The sequence below is a fragment of the Glycine soja genome, chromosome 7, assembly GCF_004193775.1.
Source record: "Glycine soja cultivar W05 chromosome 7, ASM419377v2, whole genome shotgun sequence".
Taxonomy (NCBI): domain Eukaryota; kingdom Viridiplantae; phylum Streptophyta; class Magnoliopsida; order Fabales; family Fabaceae; genus Glycine; species Glycine soja.
Window position 1 is genome coordinate 2,715,663 of NC_041008.1, and position 23,549 is coordinate 2,739,211.

Here is a 23,549-nt window from a genome sequence, read left to right on the forward strand (position 1 = left end):
CAATTTCAAAATTAGTGAAATAAATCTTATTTTAAAGAAGGTAGATGTATATATGCGTACGTGTACCGACATTCACAAGCAATTAATTCAAATCAATAATTGAAATAACGTGGGGAAGTGCTCTTATGTTTTTTGAATAACATTGAAAAGAAACAGCGGCAATTTAAACTTCAAAGTCTCCAGCCCAACAAATCTCAAATGGGATCATAGGTGGACCACGTGTCTTCCAGAATATAGAATGTTGCTAGGTGCACCCAGCATTCTTTAAAAATGACAAAATTATCCCTGTTAATTTCTCCCCTTACCTTACGGATCAAATTGATCCGTAAAATACTTACGGATCAACTTGATCCGTAAGGGATATTTTTGTCTTTTCGTGGTTAGTGCTGGATGCACCAGCAATAATACTGGGTGCACCTAACAGCACTTGAATATAAATGCCCCTAAATGTGTAGCAAATCCCATACTCAACTAAACCAAGCGGGCATTCCTACATGTACCTAGCAAAATTGTTGGTACACCCAACAATTACGCGATCTTTTCGTTTTGTTCTTCCACAAAAGGGATACGGGTTGGTTAATCCATATGAGCCCAATTCGTAAGCCTCATAGCTAACCCGTAAATGTGTAACAAATCCCATACTCACCTAAACCAAGCGCGCATTGCTACGTGCACCCAACAATTGCACGATCTTTCCATTTTGCCCTTCCATAAAAGGGACGTTCTAACCAACTAAGCTAATAAGTCAATTATGTTATAAAATAAATAATGTTATATATAACACTAAAATTTCTAATGTACATTTAATGTGTATGTAAATTTAAATAATAAATTTTGTGACAATTAATTTTGATATAACTCATACGGATTAACTAATCCGCATGATTTTTTATAAATAAAAAAAAATTACTATTAAAAAAATTAATTTATTAATAAATTAAAAAAAACATACGAATTAACTAATCGTATGAGTTATATCAAAATTAATTATCACAAAATTTATTATTTAATTTTACATGTGCATTAAATATATATTAAAAATTTTAATGTTATATATAGCAACATTATTTATTTTATAACATAATTGACCTATTAACTTAATTGGTTAGAGCATTATGCTAATAATGCAAAAATCACATTTATAAAGACCATAAATTTTAAATTAATTCATAAAACATATTTTTTTTTTAAAATTAAAAAAAAACACTTATGAATTACCAAGCCCGGGTGGACTGATTAATCCAACCTATTATCTTAATACATTAATCTTATATTGTATACATTTTAAAGCATACTAACTAACTAACTAACGTACCTTTGACGTACGATAATCTTGAAATTAACCGAAAATGTTGAGTGTAAAAACAATAGAATTGGTGCACCTAGATCACCCCAAATGAAAACAATTCAGGCCATAATTTTTCTCAAGTCTCAACCCCCTCCCCCTTTTTCACTATCGCACCTCCTACTTTTTCTTAAAATTCCTATTTTATCCCCCCTTTACACCTCCCTTTCTCCCCCCTCACTGGGATGACAATGAATAAGGTCCAAATAGGTACTACAGTACTCATCCATATACCAGCATTTGAAAAAAATTCTCATGATACCATACTTTTGCGCGAGTAACAACTTTAATTAGGAACCTCAATTAGGAAATCGTTTTCTGAAGGTGGTGAATCACGTTTAAAAATCATGGTGGGTTTAAAACAACTACGATTTTTCAACATCATCCCCACCAATCCAAACATTGCTAGAAATGCCAGTAAACAATAACCAATGTAAAGGATGCAAACGGGAAAAAGGAATGCGGGATCCGATGTTTGCTACACCCATGAACTCGCAATCTATTCTGACAGGCAAAATAATTTGGAAATCAACGTGGAATAACGTTATGTTTTAAATCAATGGGAATGAAACCTTCCTAGCCGGTTTACTAGCAAAGACCCTAGCCATTCAATTGAATATTAATAAATCTGACAGTCACAATGCTGCCCACAGTGAAGACGTCTACAACTTTTCCGCCGACGACAGCGGCATGTTAAATGATGCCCACAATTCAACAGTAATATTAACCTCCAATTTTTTTACTGAATTCATCCAAAATAGAATGTCATTTTGGCATCCAGTAGCAAAATTTTCACATAATGTTTATACATGATGAATAAGCCAATAAAATAGGAAAGATACAACATGCTCTCCCTACATGTATGTTGGCTGAATGCAGGAACAGAAACCTAAAATTCTGTAACTCTCCCAACGACCAAAATGAAAATCTACGACAATGGTACAAGCCCATGAGCCCCCGTCTACCACCTCTCAAAAAAAGGGGTGAACAAATTGAAAAAGTCAATCCTAAAACATAATTGAGGCAAATTATACACATTTGCAAACCAAATAAATTTCACAGCTGAGAGGGAGAAATCATGCAAAGAAAATACATTGGAATGGCTAGTGTAGAATTTGCCATAACCCGCACCAAAACTGTGACCTTTGTTGCTGCAAATTGCAACGCAGTCGTTTCTGGGAGTATGAAATGCCGTTTGGTTTTATAAGCATCCAAACTGGGTAACACGCACGTGTCTTTAGCCTGATGGATGTATTTGATTTGATCAGATAGTGAGATCTTTAAATGCCTCTAGTTTCCCGTTTGATGTGATGGAGCCCACATTTTGACCATCCACTGAATGGTTTAGACTCTCATTTTCAGAGTTCTTACGTAACTGACTGAAGGCCGAGTTGGGAGAGGCAGAGCTGTGGCATCCCTCAAAGTATGTAGAATATGGGAAATACTCTGCACAACGCACCTTCCATCCTGCAAGAGTATAGAATTAATCTCGTGATGCACTATTACAAAAATTTTAATATAAATTAGAAATTGGAATGAAAAATCAATCGAGAACAACATAGAATTAGGCAAAGATTTAAGAAATTTACGCACCAAAGCTTCCTAATTTGGAATAAAAGAAAGCTGAAACTTTCTAAATTTTGAAGAACATTGATCCCATCTCAGCAGAATAGTAGTTTTAAAGGCCATTTACCCCATCCCAGAATAGTGGCTAAAGATTTAAAATAACTAAATGTTTTAGCAAACAATTCTAATCTCCACTAGCCCGTTTTCCAAGAGAAAATCATGTTTACTTCAGAGCAAATTAGTAATTATTTAATCTTCAGGCAAAATACCTATGCCGAACCAACAGAAAAAACTAGTCAGGCAACCCAAAAGTCTCAGATATACTTACTCAATCCAGCATCCTGATCAGCAAGAACTGTTTCAAGAAGCTTGTGAACTGCAATACAGTCTGTAAGATTCCATTCCCTGATTGGTCCAAGTGCTCCATTTCTAGCATAAGATATTCATTGAAAGATTTATTAATGCCATCACTGAGATTTGTAAGCCAAAAATGAATCTAGAAAAGAATTAGATTAAGCTTATAAATCACATGCAGAAACAAACATGACACAACAGACCATACATTATAGGACAAGATACATAAGCACCTCTACACACTAACTTCTTTAAAAGAAAAAAGAAATGTCACTTTTTAACGTCCTCATTTTAAAGATTTTTTATATTGCTTTGTAAGTAATCTGATACGCTTTATTTGATTCACTATGTTTTTCACTTTTGCATCTCGGCCCTTGTTTGAAAAAAGAAAAAACATTTAATGTGAGAAAAAACAAGTTGTTTCCATCTCTGGAATAAATAAAAAACATTTAACCACCTTTTAAAAATTAAAATTAGAAACAAAACAAGGGACTGTATTTTACAGAAACACCATTTAGCACTTACGAAGAAACCAATTCATCTTCATCCACAAAAAAACAGAATGTTTAATGTCACCCTCTCACAATATTTGAGCAGGAGGGTGGCTCGTCCTTGACATTTAATATTCTTTCCCATCTTCTCACTGTGCCATTAATAAATCTTTCTTTCTCCAAACCAAGCATGCTTAAAATGTTGTAAAGCATTACCTGGGCACTATGTTATTTGTTGAATCTTCAACGAACTTAACAGCCTCAGACTTTCTGTTTGAATCCAAAATGTGCAAGATTTCTGCAAAAGCTGCTCGATGCATCAAAGAATCTGCAAACAGAGAAGCAAATTAAGAAATCTTCATAAAGAAGCTTGAAAGATATGTGTTGCTGTATTGATGATAAGGTTCACTATGACCTTTATGTTTTTCAAGGAAAGAGTTGTTTGCCTCAAACAGGGATTTCTCATGCAGCTGACTGCAAAAAAGAAATAAGCAGATAAAGTTAAAATAAAATGATAATCATAAAATGAATAAAAGAATTGTAGATACCAGTCTCCAAGAGAACAAAAGGGAAAAAAAGAAGTAAAAACAGCTTAATTAAGAACCTAATAGTAGGGCGCTCAGCCTCTAAGACACTCCAAATCAGTTTCTCACTGTCGGTCACAGGAGCATTCATAGATCCCACTTTATGGAAGAATTTAATCTGCAACATATGGACCGAAATAAATCCAAGCAGAAAGAAGTTTTTCCTCCTTTTGCATGCATGTGTTCGATGGAGGAAAGAACAAATCACAAGAATAAAGGGGAAAATGAGGATAAAGAAATTGAAAAACAGTCTAGGAGTAGCCGGTTCCAAATCGAATGGTAAATTTTCTTTTGATATGCCATATGCTTTTCATGTAATTCATGATAAAGACAAAAAGATTAAAGTATAGCAATTATACATACTGTTTTTATTAGCATTATTATTATCCCTACTACTGAGATATTAAAAATATGACTTTGCGGGCAATGATGAGATTAACTTGTATTTTAATTTTGATTTTGATATGAAAAATATTACAATAGTAAATTTTCTAATCTCAATAACATGGAACTAACGTATTCTTTAAAAGAGACACCATACCAAACAACGATGCGAATCAGGGTGTTCAGCATCCAATCTCAGTAACTGCTTTACGGCCTACAACTCCAAAGACAAAGAAGAGAACACATTTAATTGGATTTTAGTTTAAAATGTGTAATTACTTAAAAACGAACAAAATAATGCCAGCCGGGCTTTTCATACCTGCAAGGCAAGCAAAATCTTTTGTTTCCTTGTATATAATTCAAAAGAGAGCAAGTGCGTCTCCAATGAATCAGGGGAATTCTTCTGCAGCAACTTCAAGTATTTAGTAGCTTCTGACAGTGGATCTTCAACCTAAATAGGGGAGAACACACAAGAAAAAGGTGAATTTCTAAAATGAATATGTAGAAACATCCTGACATTCAAATTAGCGAGTTTGATAAACCTGACACTGTCATGCATTATACTGACTTTAACAGCTTTTAAATATGTCATGCATATACTGTATTTAACAGCAAAAGTCTATTATAGCATTTTAACTGGTCAAAGTCCATTTAATTTTTATTTTTAATTGAAGAAAATGTTATTTGAAAAAAAAAATTACACAGGAACACTACAAAATTATTCAAATTTACATAATGAATCTAAACCCTATTTAAACATCCACCTATATATAACAGAAGCAATGCAAGGGGCTTTGCAACTCCATCCTCCTGAATTATGTTATTTGTATTGTGTGTTTCTAAAACCTTTTCATTTTTTATAACTATTGGTCTCTTCGCACATAATAATGCTACTATAACATCCTGTGATGATTAGATAGTTACAGTTTTTCTACCAAGACCCAAAAGGCAAATATGCATGGACACAGTTGAAAAGTTTTTCTACATGAGCTCATGAGAAAAGTTTTACTTAGAACACTAAATGAAATTTTGACACAGCCAAATAAGAAACCCAATGGACACAGTTGAAATTATAAGGTTTTGGGCCAAGAGGGAGGGAAAGGAGAATAATGAGACTAAATAGAGATATCTTCCTTCAAAAGATAAGATGTATTACAAAGTGATAAAAAAACATAAAGCATTACCCCTCAAACTAAATACTAGATCTAAATAAGGAAACAAATCATAAAATGTAAGGAAACATGAAACCAATGATATGAGATAATCTTAATATACTCTATATTACTCAAAGATATAATCTATATTATTAGATATTTTATTATTCTAATAGGAAATGAAATGCATTAAATTTGAACCTGCAACAACTTCTCCCCGTTTGGATCAGGGTCAACAGGTTTTACGTGCCGCTTCCCAGACTTTGATACCCCACTGGCACTTGACTCTTCATTCTTCTCTTCTGCCTCCTAAAAACAAAATTAAACAGTAGGGTAAATGCTTCCCACAGGCAGTTCCACAGAAGCTATAGAAATTGACTACAATACCTTTTTGGCTCTTGCTTCTGCCTTTCTCTGCTTTTGTCTCATTTTCTTCTTCTGAGAAGGAAGCAACTTTGACATATTATCATCTTCCTCTGCTGTAGACTTTGGAGGAGAATCATGCAACTTAATATAGCATCTGCAGCTCAAAGTGTTACATTCATGAGATCATAAACACAAAATCAGAACTCAGCAGTTACAACATTCCTTAAGGAGCGTTGTTTAGGACATAAAACCAATCAAACTTATAAACCCACAACAAACTTGAAGTATATAAAAATAAAAAGTCTTGCTCTAACAGATAACAAGAATTTTTTTAAAAGAAAAAGATCACAAGTTCAGTTTCCAATGCACATTGTACTTTGTGTGTATGATTGAAGGGATTTTAACTCCCTTGACCCAGTTAATCAAAGCACCACACAAAACTAACAGGTATAACCAGTATAGCAGAATACCAACAAAAGACATGATATACACCTGATAGCACCAGCTGCTGCTTTATGAAAATATGCATGTGAATGCAATTGGTCTTGAAATTTAAGCATTTCCACATAAGTACGCAAAGTCATTTTCCGTAAGCAGTATGAATGAAAATCAAATTGGTCCTCAGTAATATCGGCATAATGCTTCTCCACTGCTAAAAATTTCTTGAGAGCCCGTCCAAGATCACCCTGACGGAAGTAGCTTTCACCCGAGGCAAGCTCATACCTTCCAAAGGTAGATGTGACATGTCAAGAAATTAAACCACAATATTCGTTTGATGTGCAAAATATTAAAATATCATTATATACCAACCACATGCACTGCATGTCATGAAGGTTATTGTGTTGATCCCCATCTTTTGTGAACAATACAGCAGTTTTTTCAGCCAATGCCACCTTTGTATCAAGGAAATAAATAAATAAATAAAGCAGAATAAGAAAATGAAAATGAAAAAAACACCACCAATTACAATGCCTGTGTGATTAACAACCAAATATAATCCAAAGCTAGACAAAAACCTGATCAGCCTGCAACATGCGCTTTACACATTCACTATTAACATAACGATCGGCAAGATCCATACACCTAGCTTCATCTGCAAATGCAGCAGCAGCAACCAAATCACCAGCATGCTTCAGTATCCGACTCTGTTTTACAAAGAAAGGCACCAATCTTTAAATTTTGCTATAGACTGTTGACGATAGCACCGCAACTCCAAAGTCTGTTTCACACATAGTCTAACTTGGCTACAAGTTACTTAATTATCTAACTTTAATTCAACAATACCTGTTTTAATCCCTAGAATAACAAAGCTTCATTCAAAATATTGGACAATTTTTCCCAAATTCTTTGACATATATGTTATGGAACGAACATGACATGAACCATGGTAAACAGAAGCATACTGTTTAATCAGATTTTCAAGGATGGCAGTTCAGATTTCAGAATGTCTAAAATTGGGAGTGGTCATAATACCATAAATTATTAAACTGACAAATGATTAAACTGGTTCAGAACAGCCATAATACAAGTCTACGTATGTTACAGCATGATATTGAACATCCACTCTCTTGAAACTCTAAATCTTCAAAATAATGTAACACGTCAAATAATTTGATAAAATAGTCGTTGTTGCAAGCAATTAAGAACCTATGTATCCCTATTTTCTGAGTAAAATAGAATTAGAGTGATTCCTTATGCCATATTAATTTTTTAATATTTAAAAACTCTTATTGTATAGAACACAAAATATCATCATTTTTACCAGAGAAATAAATCGGACATTAGAATTAAAAAACTGCTACTTCATACAAAGGCTTCACACAGACACAAATTTGTACGACATTGTATCAAATAGTAGGATTTGAACCATGAATCTAAGATTCTAATAACTATCTGTTGATTAGGAATACAAAGCCTTATAATAAAACAAAAGGACTAGAAAGAAATGAAGAGGTGTTTATAACTCAAGCAAACCTTGACAGAATATAGATCAATGACTGTAGGCGTATGTTCTATAGCTTCATCGATTTTAGAAAGAGCAATTTCATATTGGCCTCGCCTGTCATAATGCTGCACCAGTACAAATTATCTTAGTAAACGGGGATAATGAATCTAAAAATCAAATAATAGCTACCAACCTGAGCCAATAAAAACAAAGTCCACATAAGAGTAGAAGGGGGTTCTTTGTCCGTCCTGTAAAAGATAAATGGTGGTTAGCTATATAACACAAGAAAAGAATTCCTAAGTACCAATTATAAGGCTCATTGCCATGTCATGGCCTCATAGATTCTCATGTTTTTGGGGTTTCATTTTGGTGATTTGCTTATGGTTGTTCCAAATCCTGCCTAGGGTAGCTTTGCTATTCTTAGCCGGTCCCAAGCCCGGATAAAAGGAGAGGGTTGTGTTAGGCTTTCGACAGCCAACGTTAAACTTTGTCGAATCTCTATGACATGGATCAATTACGTAATAATGTGAATGCTAGGTCGTTGCCCGGAAGCAACGCGCTGTATGGCTCGAGTACAGTGTCAAAAGAGCAAGGGCCGCTGCATCGCCGCCCGGATGTAGTGAAAAGTAAGCAAGGGTTCCCACATTTTCGTGAACGGGTGTGGGTAAAGAAGCTAGTTCATGACAGGAGGATTCGCTTTGGTACATGGAATATAGGCACACTTACTGGAAAATCTATGGAAATAGTGGATGTTATGGTGAGGAGGAAGATCAATTTTATGTGCCTACAAGAAACTAAGTGGACAGGTGAAAAAGCGAAAGAATTAGACAACTCGGGATTTAAGCTGTGGTATACGGGAAAAATCAGATCAAGAAATGGGGTAGGGATTATTGTGGACAAGGAGTGCAAGAAGGATGTCGTGGATGTAAGAAGAGTAGGAGATCGTATCATAGTCTTAAAATTGGTAGTGGGACAGGACACCTTTAATGTTATTAGTGGGTACGCACCTCAGGTTGGGTTAGCAGAACACTTTAAGGTAAAATTTTGGGAGGATCTAAAAGGGGTACTTCAGGATATACCCCAAGGAGAGAAAGTTTTCCTAGGAGGGGATCTCAATCGACATGTAGATAGCGTGGCTAGAGGTTTTGAGGGGGTGCATGGGGGTTTTGGCCTAGGGGAGATGAATGGGGAGGGTAAATCCATCTTGGAGTTTTCGGAGACTTTGGATCTTTCTATAGCCAATACATGGTTTAAGAAAAGAGAGGAACATCTTATCACTTACAAAAGTGGAGGGACATGTTCTCAGATAGATTTCTTCCTTATCAGGAAGTCTGATAGGAAGTATTGCTTGAACTGTAAAGTTATCCCGGGAGAGAGCTTGACTACCCAACATAGAGTTTTGGTTATGGATGTAAGAATTAGAGATAGGACAAAGAGAAGAAGTCCTCTGGTAGCACCAAGGATCAAATGGTGGCACTTGAAGGGTGAGAAACAAGGAATCTTCCAACAAAAGATATGGGAGGGTTGGTGTGGACAATCACAAGGAAGTGCAAATGATATGTGGAACAAGATGTCCCAAGAGATTATTAAAGTGGCTAAAGAGACGTTGGGTGAAGCTAGAGGTTTTGGACCTAGGGGTAAAGAATCGTGGTGGTGGAATGAAAATGTTCAGAGCAAAGTTAGAGTAAAAAAGGAGTGTTTCAAGGAGTGGTCTAGGTGTAGAAATTCTGAAACTTGGGATAAGTATAAGATAGCTAGAAATGAAACCAAAAAGGCGGTGAGTGAGGCAAGAGCCCAAGCTTTTGACGGACTATACCAAGCTCTAGGAACCAGGGACGGAGAAAGATCTATATATAGGCTTGCTAAGGGTAGAGAGAGGAAGACTAGAGATTTGGATCAAGTAAAGTGTGTTAAGGATGAAGAAGGCAAAGTCTTAGTGTATGAAAAAGATATCAAGGAAAGGTGGAAGGCGTATTTCCACAACTTATTTAATGATGGATATGGATATGACTCTAGCAGTCTAGACACAAGAGAAGAGGACCGGAACTATAAGTACTATCGTCGAATTCAGAAACAGGAAGTAAAGGAAGCGTTGAAAAGAATGAGTAATGGTAAGGCGGTGGGGCTAGACAACATACCTATTGAAGTGTGGAAAACTCTTGGAGATAGAGGTCTTGAGTGGCTCACCGAACTCTAACGAAATTATGAGGTCAAAACGCATGCCGGAGGAAAGGAGGAGAAGCACGTTAGTGCCAATCTATAAGAACAAGGGGGATATACAAAATTGTGCAAATTATAGGGGAATCAAGCTCATGAGTCATACCATGAAATTATGGGAAAGAGTGATCGAACGGAGATTAAGAAAGGAGACTCAAGTTACTGAGAATCAATTTGGTTTCATGCCGGGAAGGTCGACCATGGAAGCGATTTATTTATTACGGCGGGTGATGGAGCAATATCGCATGGCCCAACAAGACTTGCACTTGATTTTTATTGACTTGGAGAAAGCGTATGATAGAGTGCCTAGAGAGATTTTGTGGAAAGCTCTAGAGAAGAAAGGGGTTAGGGTTGCATATATTCGAGCTATCCAAGATATGTATGATAGGGTATTGACTAGTGTTAGGACACAGGGTGGAGAGTCAGACGATTTTCCCATCACAATTGGTTTACATCAAGGGTCAACCCTTAGCCCCTACCTTTTTACCTTAATTCTGGATGTCCTCACGGAACAAATCCAAGAGATAGCGCTGAGATGCATGCTTTTTGCAGATGACATAGTCCTCCTTGGAGATTCGAGGGAGGAGTTGAATGAGAGGTTGGAAACTTGGAGATGAGCTCTAGAAACACATGGCTTTCGCCTAAACAGAAGCAAATCGGAGTATATGGAATGTAAGTTCAACAAAAGAAGGAGGGTTTCTAACTCAGAGGTGAAAATAGGAGACCATATTATCCCTCAAGTCACACGGTTTAAATATCTTGGGTCTGTAATACAGGATGATGGGGAAATTGAAGGGGATGTGAATCATCGCATTCAAGTAGGATGGATGAAATGGAGAAAAGCATCGGGGGTGTTATGTGATGCAAAGGTACCGATCAAGCTAAAGGGAAAGTTTTATCGGACTGCGGTAAGACCGGCGATTTTGTACGGAACAGAATGTTGGGCGGTCAAGAGCCAACATGAGAATAAAGTAGGTGTAGCGGAGATGAGGATGTTGCGGTGGATGTGTGGTAAGACTCGACAGGATAAAATTAGAAACGAAGCTATTAAAGAGAGGGTTAGAGTAGCGCCTATTGTAGAGAAGATGGTGGAAAATAGACTTAGGTGGTTTGGGCATGTAGAGAGAAGACCGGTAGACTCTGTAGTGAGGAGAGTAGACCAGATGGAGAGAAGACAAACAATTCGAGGCAGAGGAAGACCCAAAAAGACTATAAGAGAGGTTATAAAAAAGGATCTCGAAATTAATGGTTTGGATAGAAGTATGGTACTTGATAGAACATTATGGCGGAAGTTGATCCATGTAGCCGACCCCACCTAGTGGGATAAGGCGTTGTTGTTGTTGTTGTTGTTGCTTATGGTTGTTCCAATGAAATTTCAATTGCTGATCTGCAATGTTATCAGACAGATGTGTTTGTCTCTCTTCTCTTCATTCAAGAGCTAACCAAGAGAGGGTAACATCTGCAATTCTGCACTGTATGAAAATTTTCGTGTTGTAACACATGAATGGAGTAACAAATATTTTACCTTCCAGGATAATGGCCAGACATCCTAATTGAATGCTCTAACTCAAGAATAAGTTGTTCCAAAATGTCGGCCTGGACAAAGTTTAAAAAAAAAAAAGAGAACAAAAACACAGAATCAGTATTGTCCAGCATCATAAATTCATAATATATAATAATGGCAGAAAATTTGATCATAAGAAATCTCATACTCTCAATAATAGAAATGTATGTGACAAGACTGACCTTCCCAGGATGATTGTACAAAGATGATAGATCAGAGAACAGAGATGGAACTCCCTAGAAACAACACCAAAAGAAATCCCAGTCAATTTTGAAATAACTAAAGTAGGCATAATACAATATAAAAAGGAATTTTGTAAACCTTGGTTAGGAGAGGCCTAATATAACTGTCTGCTGCTTCTCGAAATTGGCCACCTTGTAGAAAATCTAGTGGTATTCTCTGGCAAACAAGATAAAATAAAGAATGAATTTCATTTTAAAAAAATGAATTCCAACAACACTCATGTTGATAAAATATACTAGTGGAGCACCAAAACAAGGATTCTTTCATTTGAAATCTAGCATGCATTTTGTAAAATTGTAATAGAAGGGAGAAAACACTATGGTCACACTTATTATGCTAATAGATATCCAATCCAAGTTTCCTCAATATTTATAAAAAATAACAATACACAACATTACCTTAACAGCAGAAGACCACTTATATTGTTGTACAAGTGTTTTGTACAATGAATCTAACCGATCTATTTGATCAGGAGAGTACTGGCCATCTTCTAAATATAATCCAACACACTTTTGGAGACCTTCATAGTATCTGAACAGTAACATGAATCATAAACTTAAATTCAGTTTCTACAAGTACAGTAGACAAAATAAGCAAATATCAATATACACAAAAATACAGTGTAGACTGCATATCAAACCAAATAGAGCCAAATTTAAATAAAATAAAGCAATTCCATAACTGAACCAAAATCATCCCCGCATCCATTTACACTGGTGGCTAATAAAAAAGATAATAATAATTTCTCTAAAAACTATCCCGTAATCTTATAAAAATATACCAGTAACTTTTATAACCCGAAAGACAAATTGACATCCAAATAACTTAACTATAATAAGAGAAGAAATATATTTTTTAAATGAAGTATTCACAGAAGATTTGAACAAAAAACAATAGATATAAAAATCTATGGCAAGCTAAACAAAAAATATATATCATCTACATGTCATCTGATAAATGGTGGGGAAGTAAAAGCCACAGTAATGACAAAAGTATAGTCAAACAACCATAGAATACATGCATTCATCTCAATCTCACCATTTGAAACACAATGAATAATTAAAATGGAACTTTTGTTTATAGAACAATTTTATTGAGAACCAAGAAAGGTGCCAAAAAAAAAAAAAAACAATAACAGCAGGGGGAAAAACACCTGAAAAGGACTAATCAGTTGAGATACTCAAACCTAAAATATAAGTGGCAACAGAGATCACCTATAATTATCAGGATTCATGGAAAGTAATGCCCGGTACAAAGCTTCGCCTTCGTCTAAGTGACCAAGCTTTACTAAAAGTGAAACCTCTTGTTCTTTGTATACAAGCTTATCAACCTAGGAAGACATAATCAGAAGCAAGTTATATATCATGTATTCGTTCCACTTATCAAATTACCCAGGTTAATAAAACTAAAACATACATACAATTTTAGATTCTTTTTTGTGCAACTCCTCCAGAGCTCTCTCAAGAAACCCACATTCCTCTAACAATGAGATCTGGGCAACAATTTTAGTGCAGAGAAAGATTACAGGGAAAAATAATATCAGCAGTCAAACCATATAAAGATTTCATATTCTTGAACATTCAACAGTAAAATTGACAACAAAAAGAATCATATTCAACAAACGTATTTTGACTATATATCAAAATATTAAAGTGACAAAAAAAATTCATTTGATTTATAAAGCCATAGTGGATACCAGCTATCATTAGCAATATAAAAGAGCATCACATAGAGCCAAAATACATTTCAATTACACCAACCCTACTAAGGGTTTGATCTGATCTAATTGATAGAAGCTTCAGAATACCATGAATACAACCTAGGGGTCAACCTTAGCTCATTATTATGATTTACTCCACCTGCTGCTTAGGTTATGTGAATAAAATAACTGGTGCACAAATAAGCCATTTTTCAGTCCCATAATGCCTCACAGAAGTCACCAATACCAAGACTTGTACTAGACAGTGAATACCATATCTGTTGGACATATGTGGCCAGTTTACTATGTTGCCAGTCAGACAACCCAAAAATTCATAAATCCAGATCGCTGGGTTTGACAGAGAAAAGGTCAACATGTCTAAACAGGCCTTTAATCGAGGCATCAAAGTCACAAGATTCTCTAATACAGTTTTGAAGTAAATATTAGCAGTTAGTAATATACAAAATTTTGATGTCTAAAAGTTAAACCAAAAAAAGGTAGCCAATTTAAATTTTCATGTAAACAGAAAGCTAATTACAGTAAAAGCTACATCAAGCACCAATATTTGAATAAGCATAATGCATTAAAAAAGAAACAGCTGCAAACACACAGCCAGAGGAAAACCTTGTATAAAAGCATTTCCCCATGCTCACACCGTTCATTTTCTGGAGGATGATCCTCATCCAAAGTCCCTTCATATGCTTCCAAAATTTCAACTGCTTTGAATGAACTGGTACACATTCAAAAGATAGGTATTACAAACAACCAAAAGAACGAAATTATGATATTTCATCAGCATCCATTTATAATAGCAAAACAAGAGTAATGCTTGATCCAAAGGTTCAGGGTAAAGGAAATGGAGGACCTTTTGGGAAAACATATGATGCAATAGGTTCCCAAAGAAACAAAAATTCTCCAACCAGTTCCTCAAACCAAACAAAACAACATTTTTGTCACATTTTCCTACATTAATAAATTCCCATAATCGTTATTCATTGACATTATTTATACAAACAAAGAACCACACCACCCCGCTCCCTGGGCCATCCCTCCCCCAATCTTAGGACCTTAGAGCCATTATATAACCTTTAAATAAGCAAACTCATGCTGCAAAGAACCCCACAACTGCCAATTATAGTAAAAGAAAAAAGGAAAAGAAGAAGAAAGTATAATAGGGACAAACTGCATATATTGTATCATTGTATCAAGGACATAAACAATACAGAGGAAGAACCCCCACACAAAAAAAATAAAAATAAAAGATCCGAGGCCAATGGCTGTCTCCATTTGGGAAAAAATAATTCAATATAAATTCAAATCATACTTAGAGTTCAAATGATGGGCTACAGAAAATCCAATCCAGTTCATGCGATGATTTGGCTTCAAAGTCAAAAGTTGTTGTCTTGTCTCAACAAAGCCTGACAAATCTCGCATTTGTGCCTGTGAGTGAAGAGTTACCATAATGAGTAAAACAAATTAAATCACAAAAAAATCACAGAAGATATATTCATATGCATATATATTTAATGAAAAGTACTAGATAAACAGTACTATAGTACAGCAGAGAACATTTATTCACTGTAATTCATGGGAATATTCAGGTCAGTTGAAATTAGAGTTTCAGATTTATGTGATCAACCATATATTTAGAATCATCTCCATGTAACCCATCTCTTTGTTACTTTTTTGTTTGGTCACATTTTTCATATGACTATTAAGCAAAACCTATCCTACTCATCAAATGCACAGATTACAATCAAGTGACAGAAAGTCAGTGTTACGGCCAGTTATCTGCAGGAACAGTTTATGGAGTTTTTCTCTATACTATTAATAAATAAAAAAGGCATCCTCCCATGATATTGCCTTTCTTTGTGCACTCCAAAATGAAGAAGGGAAGGTAAGGAGACCAGAAGGAGATTTTCATTCACCCTTCCCCTTAATCCAGCACAAGTTAAATGTCATAAATAATTCTAGAAGTAATACATAAGTACTCTACACTGAATTTGAAGTGGCCACAGAAGAACATCAAAACCATGTTTGGTTTGTGTATTTCCAGTTCTCATTTACAGTAAAAACTCAAAACAGGCTTCAAAACATTTTTGGCCGTGTTTTGATAAAATAAACATTTCTCAGTAATGGGCCAAACGTGAAAACAGCAATTAATCCACAGTTTCATTCTCAAATTTCAAATTCTGGACTGGAAGTTGAAACAACTGTGACAACTTAGTAACTATAATAAAAACTACACCAACCAAACATAATTTCTAAAATTGGCAAATGAGAGTGGTGTCTAGGAAATGAAAATAGAAGACAAAAAAAAAATGCCTCCACTTAACATTATGATTTTCAAACTTAAGTACATGCCAACAAAATCAAAGACTAACATTCAGGTTAAATTTATTGATATATAGAGAAGCAACTAAAGGCAAGTGCATTTAAGATGCTACCTGTAGGAGTGATAGGTCACGAAGAATTTCAATATTGTCGGGATCTATTCTCAGTGCATTTCGATAGCACTTGATCGCCTCCCTGTATTCTCTGTCGGACCGATAAAGGAGACCATAAACATGCCAGCAAACATGACTTTTAAGGTCATTCTGTACCAGAACAAAAATCAAAGCTGGATCATCTGACAGACGACTATTGTAAGATTGATAAATTATGTAAAATCAAAGACAACAAACAAACCTTTAATCCTTGACGAACAAGTTCATATGCTTCGGACTTACGATCCATGCAATTTAATGTCAAACCCTTCATCGATAAAGTTTCTATCATCAAGAAACAGGAACGGACACATAAATAAAAACTATGACCAAAGAAATAAAATATGCTGCAAATAAGAAATAATAGATAGAAAAGGGGAAGGGAGGGAGGGGCTAACATTGCATTTCTTGCATGACTTAAACAATTAAGAAGGGAAATAAAATTATAAAATAATCACCAAAAAAAGAGTATACCTCCATGGTCTGGGAATTTTTTCAAAATGGCATCAGCGGCTTTGAGACCCTTTTTATATTGTTTGGTTTCATATGATTTCTGCAGAAACAAGAACAATGACACATAACCTTGACGTCAAATTTACCCACCACCTCCAAAAACAAGATTATTTCACTCACATAAATATCCTAATGATAAGATAATCAAATTTTAATTACAAGAGCTTGTGACCAATAAATGGATTTTTCCCCGAAAACTCAAGAAAACCTACTACAAAGAACAAGAACAATGTCAAATGTATTCAAAGCAATGGAATCAACTTCAACTACTTTAGTCGTTTTTCAGTTCTAATTCCTTAAAGATGCAATAACTAATTCCAAATTTCATTGTTTTTATTATCCACAGCATGGCCAAATGATTAAGTCTGGTAGCATGCACGCACACACATTGATAAAAGAGAGGTGAGTGGTGATACATGTACATCGATACTTTACAATCGCTCTATCAACACATATCATTTCTCACTTTCTCTATTCCTATCAAGTCGTATCACCTATGCTACCTACACTTGTTTCTCTCCCTTGGTGTAGAATAGCATACAGTGTCCAAACAACATTTTCCTTGATAAAAACAACCACATCCAGTCATTCTAATATCAGTTAGAAATTCCTGCTCTGCTTCCTATGGCCGCAGGGGGAAAAAAACTCTGAAGTGTCCTAATCCCCTGAAAACCCGATACTTGTAAGAACTTACAAATAACACTTAAGGAAAATAACTGAATATCCCCGATAACATTGGTCCTAGATTTGCAGCACCGAAAGAAACTACCTCTTACGGAAAACAAAAAGCATAGTGAAGCCAGCAAGCTAAAAGTCGAAAGTACCAAATCACCAATTCCCCAACCAAAGACATCACAAATTAGAACAACAAAAATGAACCAAAGATCCCCAACAGTCCTTCATTGAGATTCCTAGAGATTCTCAGCGACCGAATATAGCGTGAGAAGAGAATCTAGGGTTTTAAGATGGGGAAACAAGCGCATGAGCACAACACAGTGATTAAAGTTGCGTGGAGCTACGATAAGCAAGCATAAAAGCAGAGAGAAATGGAGAAATAGAAAGCGAATCGAAGCTTACGACAATAAGCTTGAAGAGGTTGGCCTCCTTGGGGGGCAGAGAAGCGCCCATTGATGCAGGGATGCTGGTGTTGCAGAGAGATTCGATAGGAAGAGAATGAAATTAAATTAAATGATAGACAGATAGATAGGATCACGAGAGAGAGAGAGAGAAGGGTGGCGTTTTGCGACCTGCAAAGCAAAGCAACTGCGTTTGCGAGGCAAGGTAACCCTACTGTGACTGAAAACACGAAACAAGGCAAGTGTGCGCTTATGTATGTCTCACTTTCTCGCCTCTAACCATGAAATTACCATTTACTTTCCTCAATACTACATCACCATCAAATTACCGTTTGATCAATTTTTTTTCCCGGTGAGTGAATACATTTTTCTCTCAACTTATTAATTCAATGATTAATTTTATTCGGTGACGTACTATTATTTGATCCAAAAAAAAATTGTAGGCAATAAAAATTAAATATGAATTTTTTTAATAAATAAATCATTTTCACTTATGTAAATACAATAAGACTTTATACCAATGCATAAACACCACTTATCATTTAGTGAAAATACTAGTCATATGTTTATTTTGTGTAAAAATATTTATATTTATTTAAAATCACTTTTAATATAATTTTAAAATAACTATTGCATGAGGTAATAATTTTATCATAATAATTTATAGTTAAATTTGAAATATATATATATATATATATATATATATACATTGTCATTATATTCTAATAATTATATTTTATTTTATTCACTTCAATTTTATTTTTAATTTAATTTGCATCATACGCATCCCTCTCATTTCAGTCACTTTTATGAAACTCAATTAGTGGATCTGAGTTTAGATCTATTACCCATGGACTCCTTAGCCCAATCGCAAGGCCTTGTGTTTTACAAACACCCTTAATACAAATGTTATTTATACCTCCATTTTTACTAACACACATCCCATTTAATTTTTCCCCAAAATATTCATTTTTCATAAGAGTTTTAGGCAGTGTTAAAATTTTAAAACACTTCAAAAAATATTTTTTGTGAGTATTAATTTAGCATATTTCAAAAAGTAGTTTTCAAAATCCAATTTTCAAAAGGAAAATGTTTGATAGATACCTCGTATGTTAACATACACCTAAAGAGAAAAAAAAATAAAAGAGAAAAATATATGTAAAATAGGATTTATGATATGATCGAAAGAGAAAGATAAACAGAAATGAGAAGTGTTGGTGATGCGTTTAAAATAAAGAATGATTTATGTATCAATACTCTTTTCAAAACTAAAAAATGGAACACCAGTTGTCTTTCTATTGCTCTATGTTTGTTATGTGTTATATACTCACTTTTTTAATTTCTTCATAAGAAACACTAGAAAATTTATGAAAAATTATGAGAATTCAAAATAAGTTGTAGAAATAGGAATCACGTGGATGCATCAACACCCCAAACACAATGATAGAAAATTTTCCAAGTGAAGTGATCACCAAAATCTTATCCTCATTTACCTCTATATGCACTTCACCCACCCTTACTTGCTCGATCTCCAAACCCTTAACAAACCCCTCAAGCTCACCCACCCACTCATAGTCTTAGGTTCCTGTAACAACCATCCTTTCATCTCCAACATTGTCGAGGACATCACCTTGTAGTACCCTTTCGAGCACAACCATTGAATTTTTTCCACCAACCACTTCCTCTACCTTGAATTCTTTACCACCCCTTTTTTTCTTCTGAAAATTGACTTCCAAAAACTACTTTCTAAAATATGTTAAATTTTTAACACTTTCAAAACCTCTTTTTCCAGAAAAAAGTAAAGAAGATATTTTTGAAAAAAAAAATACAAATAGGAGGTATATTAGTACAAATACGGTATAAAAAACAATTACCCACCTTTAATATATCAGCATAAGAGCAAATGACCCAAAATATATAGCCCTTTCCTCCTAGCAGCCCACTACGATCCATCCCACAAAAAATTATTCTTCATTTCCTTACTTCTCCCAACAAGATGCAATGCAACACTTCCAAACACCCAACACCTCCCTTTTCACCAATTTTTCGTATGCAAGAAATTGCATTCCACGCAGAGCCAATATATATCAATAAATTCACATACCCATCCTTGTTCCACAAATTTTATCTAGTCCCACAAATAAGTTGTAGAATTTGACATGATGGCAAGAATTTGAAAGGGGAAAAATTATTGACACATTGGTTATCATTGCTTGTCATCGACTCTAAAGGTAATGGATTGGATTGAAAGGGGAAAAATAATATTTATTTATTTTTGTACTATTCCTTGATTTAAAAGAACGTTTTTTTTGTTTTTTCCTCCAAAAATATACTCTCAAACATATCTTGAAAACTTGAAGATATTGTATTTTGTATGATTATATATGTTATAAGCAATGTATTCCAATTCCAAATGTATTGAACAAATTAAATTCGAGGATATTAATATTCTGAATACATATATGCCGTATACGTATCAGTATCAGTTTCAGGGGCAAGCACGTGGTAGATTACAAATTATTGTAGCCTTAAAATCCTTTCTTGTTTTTTACTAAGTGGGCAGGTGTCATTGTCTCTATAAACTAGATCATTTACTGTATCACGACTTCTGCTAATTAATACAAAACCGTAAGTCTGCATGCTACTTTAATTTACACATGTTTTAAGTTTTCTATTCTGTTACCAACACAATGCATGTTGAAAACCTTTAAATTGTGACGGTTTGCTTTTGACTTGTCCTGCTTTAGAACAATCAATAGAATAACAAGAATTGATAAATCAGTTAGCCAAATGTGTTGCCAATATTATATATATATATAGTGAAAGCTAATGACGGATATATATATATTGCAGTTAGCTAAATATCCGGAGAAGCATCAAACTTGTTAATTTGACTTGATGTATATATCTGTATTAACAAGGCAATCTTGCTTAGATTGTGCTTTTTTTTATAGGCTTCAGATATTACTTACAAGTCTAATAAGACTATTGTAAGTAACAATTTTTTCTCTTTTCATATTATAGGCGGACTTGAGACTAGTAATTAAGTAAAATAATTCCCCACAAGTTGGCCGCGGACGTATTCTGTGATGCCCAGATTGTGTCTTGGCCATTAGTGTATAACTTCTACGTTATTTTTGACAAATGTATCCTTCTGGTGGTTAAATAAAAAGATAATAATATTTCAACATCCACAAATTACAAATATCTCTACTTTCTCTCACTCACTCTTTTCTTATCATATTACATGATCTGTTACTTATCTCTCATGTCTTGTTATTTCTCTCAAGGTGTAAATATCCAAATAGCTCTCCAAAGATCATTTTCCTAAAGAATTTATCAGTGCAGGTTAGGCATCTGTTTCCCTAAAATGCATCAGTTGCTGACCATGCATGAAGATGTATCCAATAAATTCAGACGATCTGTAATTTAACTCTTGATGCCGAAAGTAATCAAAATGAAGTTGTGTCCATTTAGTATACTTCATTTCTGGGTCTCTCACATGGGTAGGGCAAAATTAATTATATGTTAAAAATTTTCTATTCGAATAATTTACGTGCACTAATATTATAAGATAATTATATTAGTTATTTATTATTAGTAGGTTTTATTTTATGTGATCAAATTAAATGAGTCCGTTAGAAATGTAATAGGAATTCTATTAGGTTAATATGCTATATAAAAAGGTTATGATCTCCAATATCAAGGTCATATCGAGAAATAAAGAGATTTTGGTTGAAGAAGAACCATTAAGTCATCGGTGAGTCTGTTAGTCGATTATTCATTGTCTCTAAATCATTTTGTAACATATCTCAAAAAGAACGCATAAATCAGAAATCACTTACGAATTCAAATAATTTTGCGTTTGTTTAATTAATTATTATAGATTTAAAACTTTGTTAGATATATAATCTAGCATGTTTCCGGTGATTATTAGTATTTTATAAGAATCTTCTAAAATTCTAATGTTATAGTTCATTTATATATAATGATATTTAACTTTACCTTTTTTAAAAAAAAATTATTATATCATTTATTTTATCTCACCACAATTTTTTATTTTCTTTTTAATAAATTATAAGAATTGCGAAAAACTTAAGAGTAACGTACAGTTCTTCCATATAAAAGGAGGTGAAGTTGTGGGAACTTTTAATGGTTACCATTAATTACCAACTTAACAATGAGGCCCATGTGGGCACGTTCCTCTATGAATCGAGTTGTCACCAATCAGCATCAACTGTGTATATAATATGCTTTTGCATTTTATCTTTTGGATAGATTGAATAATTTATTCAGTCTTCTAGAAGCTCTGGAATAAGAATATCTCTCATTCTCATCCCAAAAATGAAGGGTGGACCACCATGTTCTTTATCAGGTGATAATTAAGTTGATGATGTACAGTTATGTGGCGCCGCTCGATTCGCACTTCAAATTTGTCGATTGGATGAGTGTCACATTCTCTTTGATTACTATTGGAATCTGATCGAGAGAAACTTTCCTTTTAGAAATGAAAAATGTTAGAGCATGTGCTACGCAATCGCATTAGCTCCTGAATTTGTGAATTATTCATCCTAAATTGATATTAGAGTAAAGTTTTCCAGATTTTTTTCCCATAAATATTTTTTTAAAAGCAGCTGATGTATATATAGTGTTTAATTAGATTATCTTCGATCTACTGTTTCAACCTAACGTTACCTCTCTTAATCTTGAAATCTAGTGATGATTTAGGTGGTGTTTTTGGAAGGTGACATTTAAATATCAAGTTAATTAGTATTGATTTTAACATAGAAAAGTAAGAGAGAATTGTACGTAGGGTTATAAAGTTGGCTTCACCAAGGAAAAAGTAAGAGAGAAGTAATGTATTACCCACAATTATGTTCAGTATTTTGCCATCATAATATTTCTGCATAAACCTACAATAACCCAACTCGTGACAACCGTTGCTTTCCATGAACATCGAAAACTACAAGACCGACTACGTTACAGTTCCAAAGAAGGTTAAAAGAGAAGACAGCGATGAACAAGTTTCAGGCTTAAATTCATCATTTAATTTGCTAATTAATTTTTATCTAAACCTTTATATATATATATATATATATATATATATATATATATATATATATATATATATATATATATATATATATAAACCTTTATCATCCTAAAGAAGGCTCTGATTTCAAAGGTTGAGTTACAATTAGCAGTCGAAAAAAAAGAGTTGGGTTACAATTCAATCCTTGTGCTTTAGACGTTGAAAATTAGTTTTCTTGGCTCCCAATAATCTTGATGGCAGATGATCAATTGACACCATGCATGACATGTAGGGTTTTTTTCTAGTAGCTTTGAACAAAGCATGCATTGACTTGATAAATTAGAATTGTACACAATCTTTTAGAATTTGAAGCTTTTTGAATATGCGAAAATTTTCATCTCATTCATTAAGTTTGATTAATATCAAAATATAGTTGGACTGAATCAACAATTTATTCACTTTAATTTTTATTATTATATAATAAAATTGTATGCTTAATATTATAAGGATATGGATTTATAGTTCAAAAT

General features: G+C 34.1%; 1 protein-coding gene across 2 annotated transcripts; it reads right to left on the reverse strand.

The window, feature by feature from the left end:
• Window positions 1–2,055: 2,055 nt before the first annotated feature.
• LOC114418136 (N-terminal acetyltransferase A complex auxiliary subunit NAA15-like) lies at window positions 2,056–18,222 on the reverse strand. 2 transcript variants are annotated; one of them, XM_028383320.1, is made up of 26 exons: window positions 17,989–18,222; window positions 16,873–16,951; window positions 16,601–16,683; window positions 16,360–16,509; window positions 15,237–15,352; window positions 14,537–14,642; window positions 13,634–13,705; window positions 13,428–13,543; window positions 12,612–12,744; window positions 12,292–12,369; window positions 12,153–12,206; window positions 11,932–12,002; window positions 8,383–8,437; window positions 8,219–8,314; window positions 7,261–7,389; window positions 7,055–7,137; window positions 6,737–6,967; window positions 6,266–6,398; window positions 6,080–6,187; window positions 5,044–5,175; window positions 4,882–4,938; window positions 4,361–4,458; window positions 4,172–4,230; window positions 3,973–4,084; window positions 3,240–3,340; window positions 2,056–2,812 (listed from the first exon to the last, which is right to left on the reverse strand). In XM_028383320.1, exons 1-26 carry the CDS (start codon window positions 18,037–18,039, stop codon window positions 2,610–2,612), a joined length of 2,706 nt encoding a protein of 901 aa, XP_028239121.1. In that variant the 5' UTR covers window positions 18,040–18,222; the 3' UTR covers window positions 2,056–2,609. The 2 variants fall into 2 exon arrangements, with proteins under 2 accessions (XP_028239121.1, XP_028239120.1); XM_028383319.1 differs by having other exon boundaries at window positions 11,932–12,206.
• Between the last annotated feature and the right edge of the window lie 5,327 nt (window positions 18,223–23,549).

Coding starts and splice junctions, on each gene's coding strand:
- LOC114418136 (XM_028383319.1), bottom strand. CDS start 18,039: ATGGGCGCTTCTCTGCCCCCCAAGGAGGCCAACCTCTTCAAGCTTATT. Junction 16,510..16,600: donor TTGTTCGTCAAGGATTAAAG/GTTTGTTTGTTG, acceptor GTTCTGGTACAG/AATGACCTTAAAAGTCATGT. Junction 8,438..11,931: donor TCTGGCCATTATCCTGGAAG/GTAAAATATTTG, acceptor TATCTTTTACAG/GACGGACAAAGAACCCCCTT.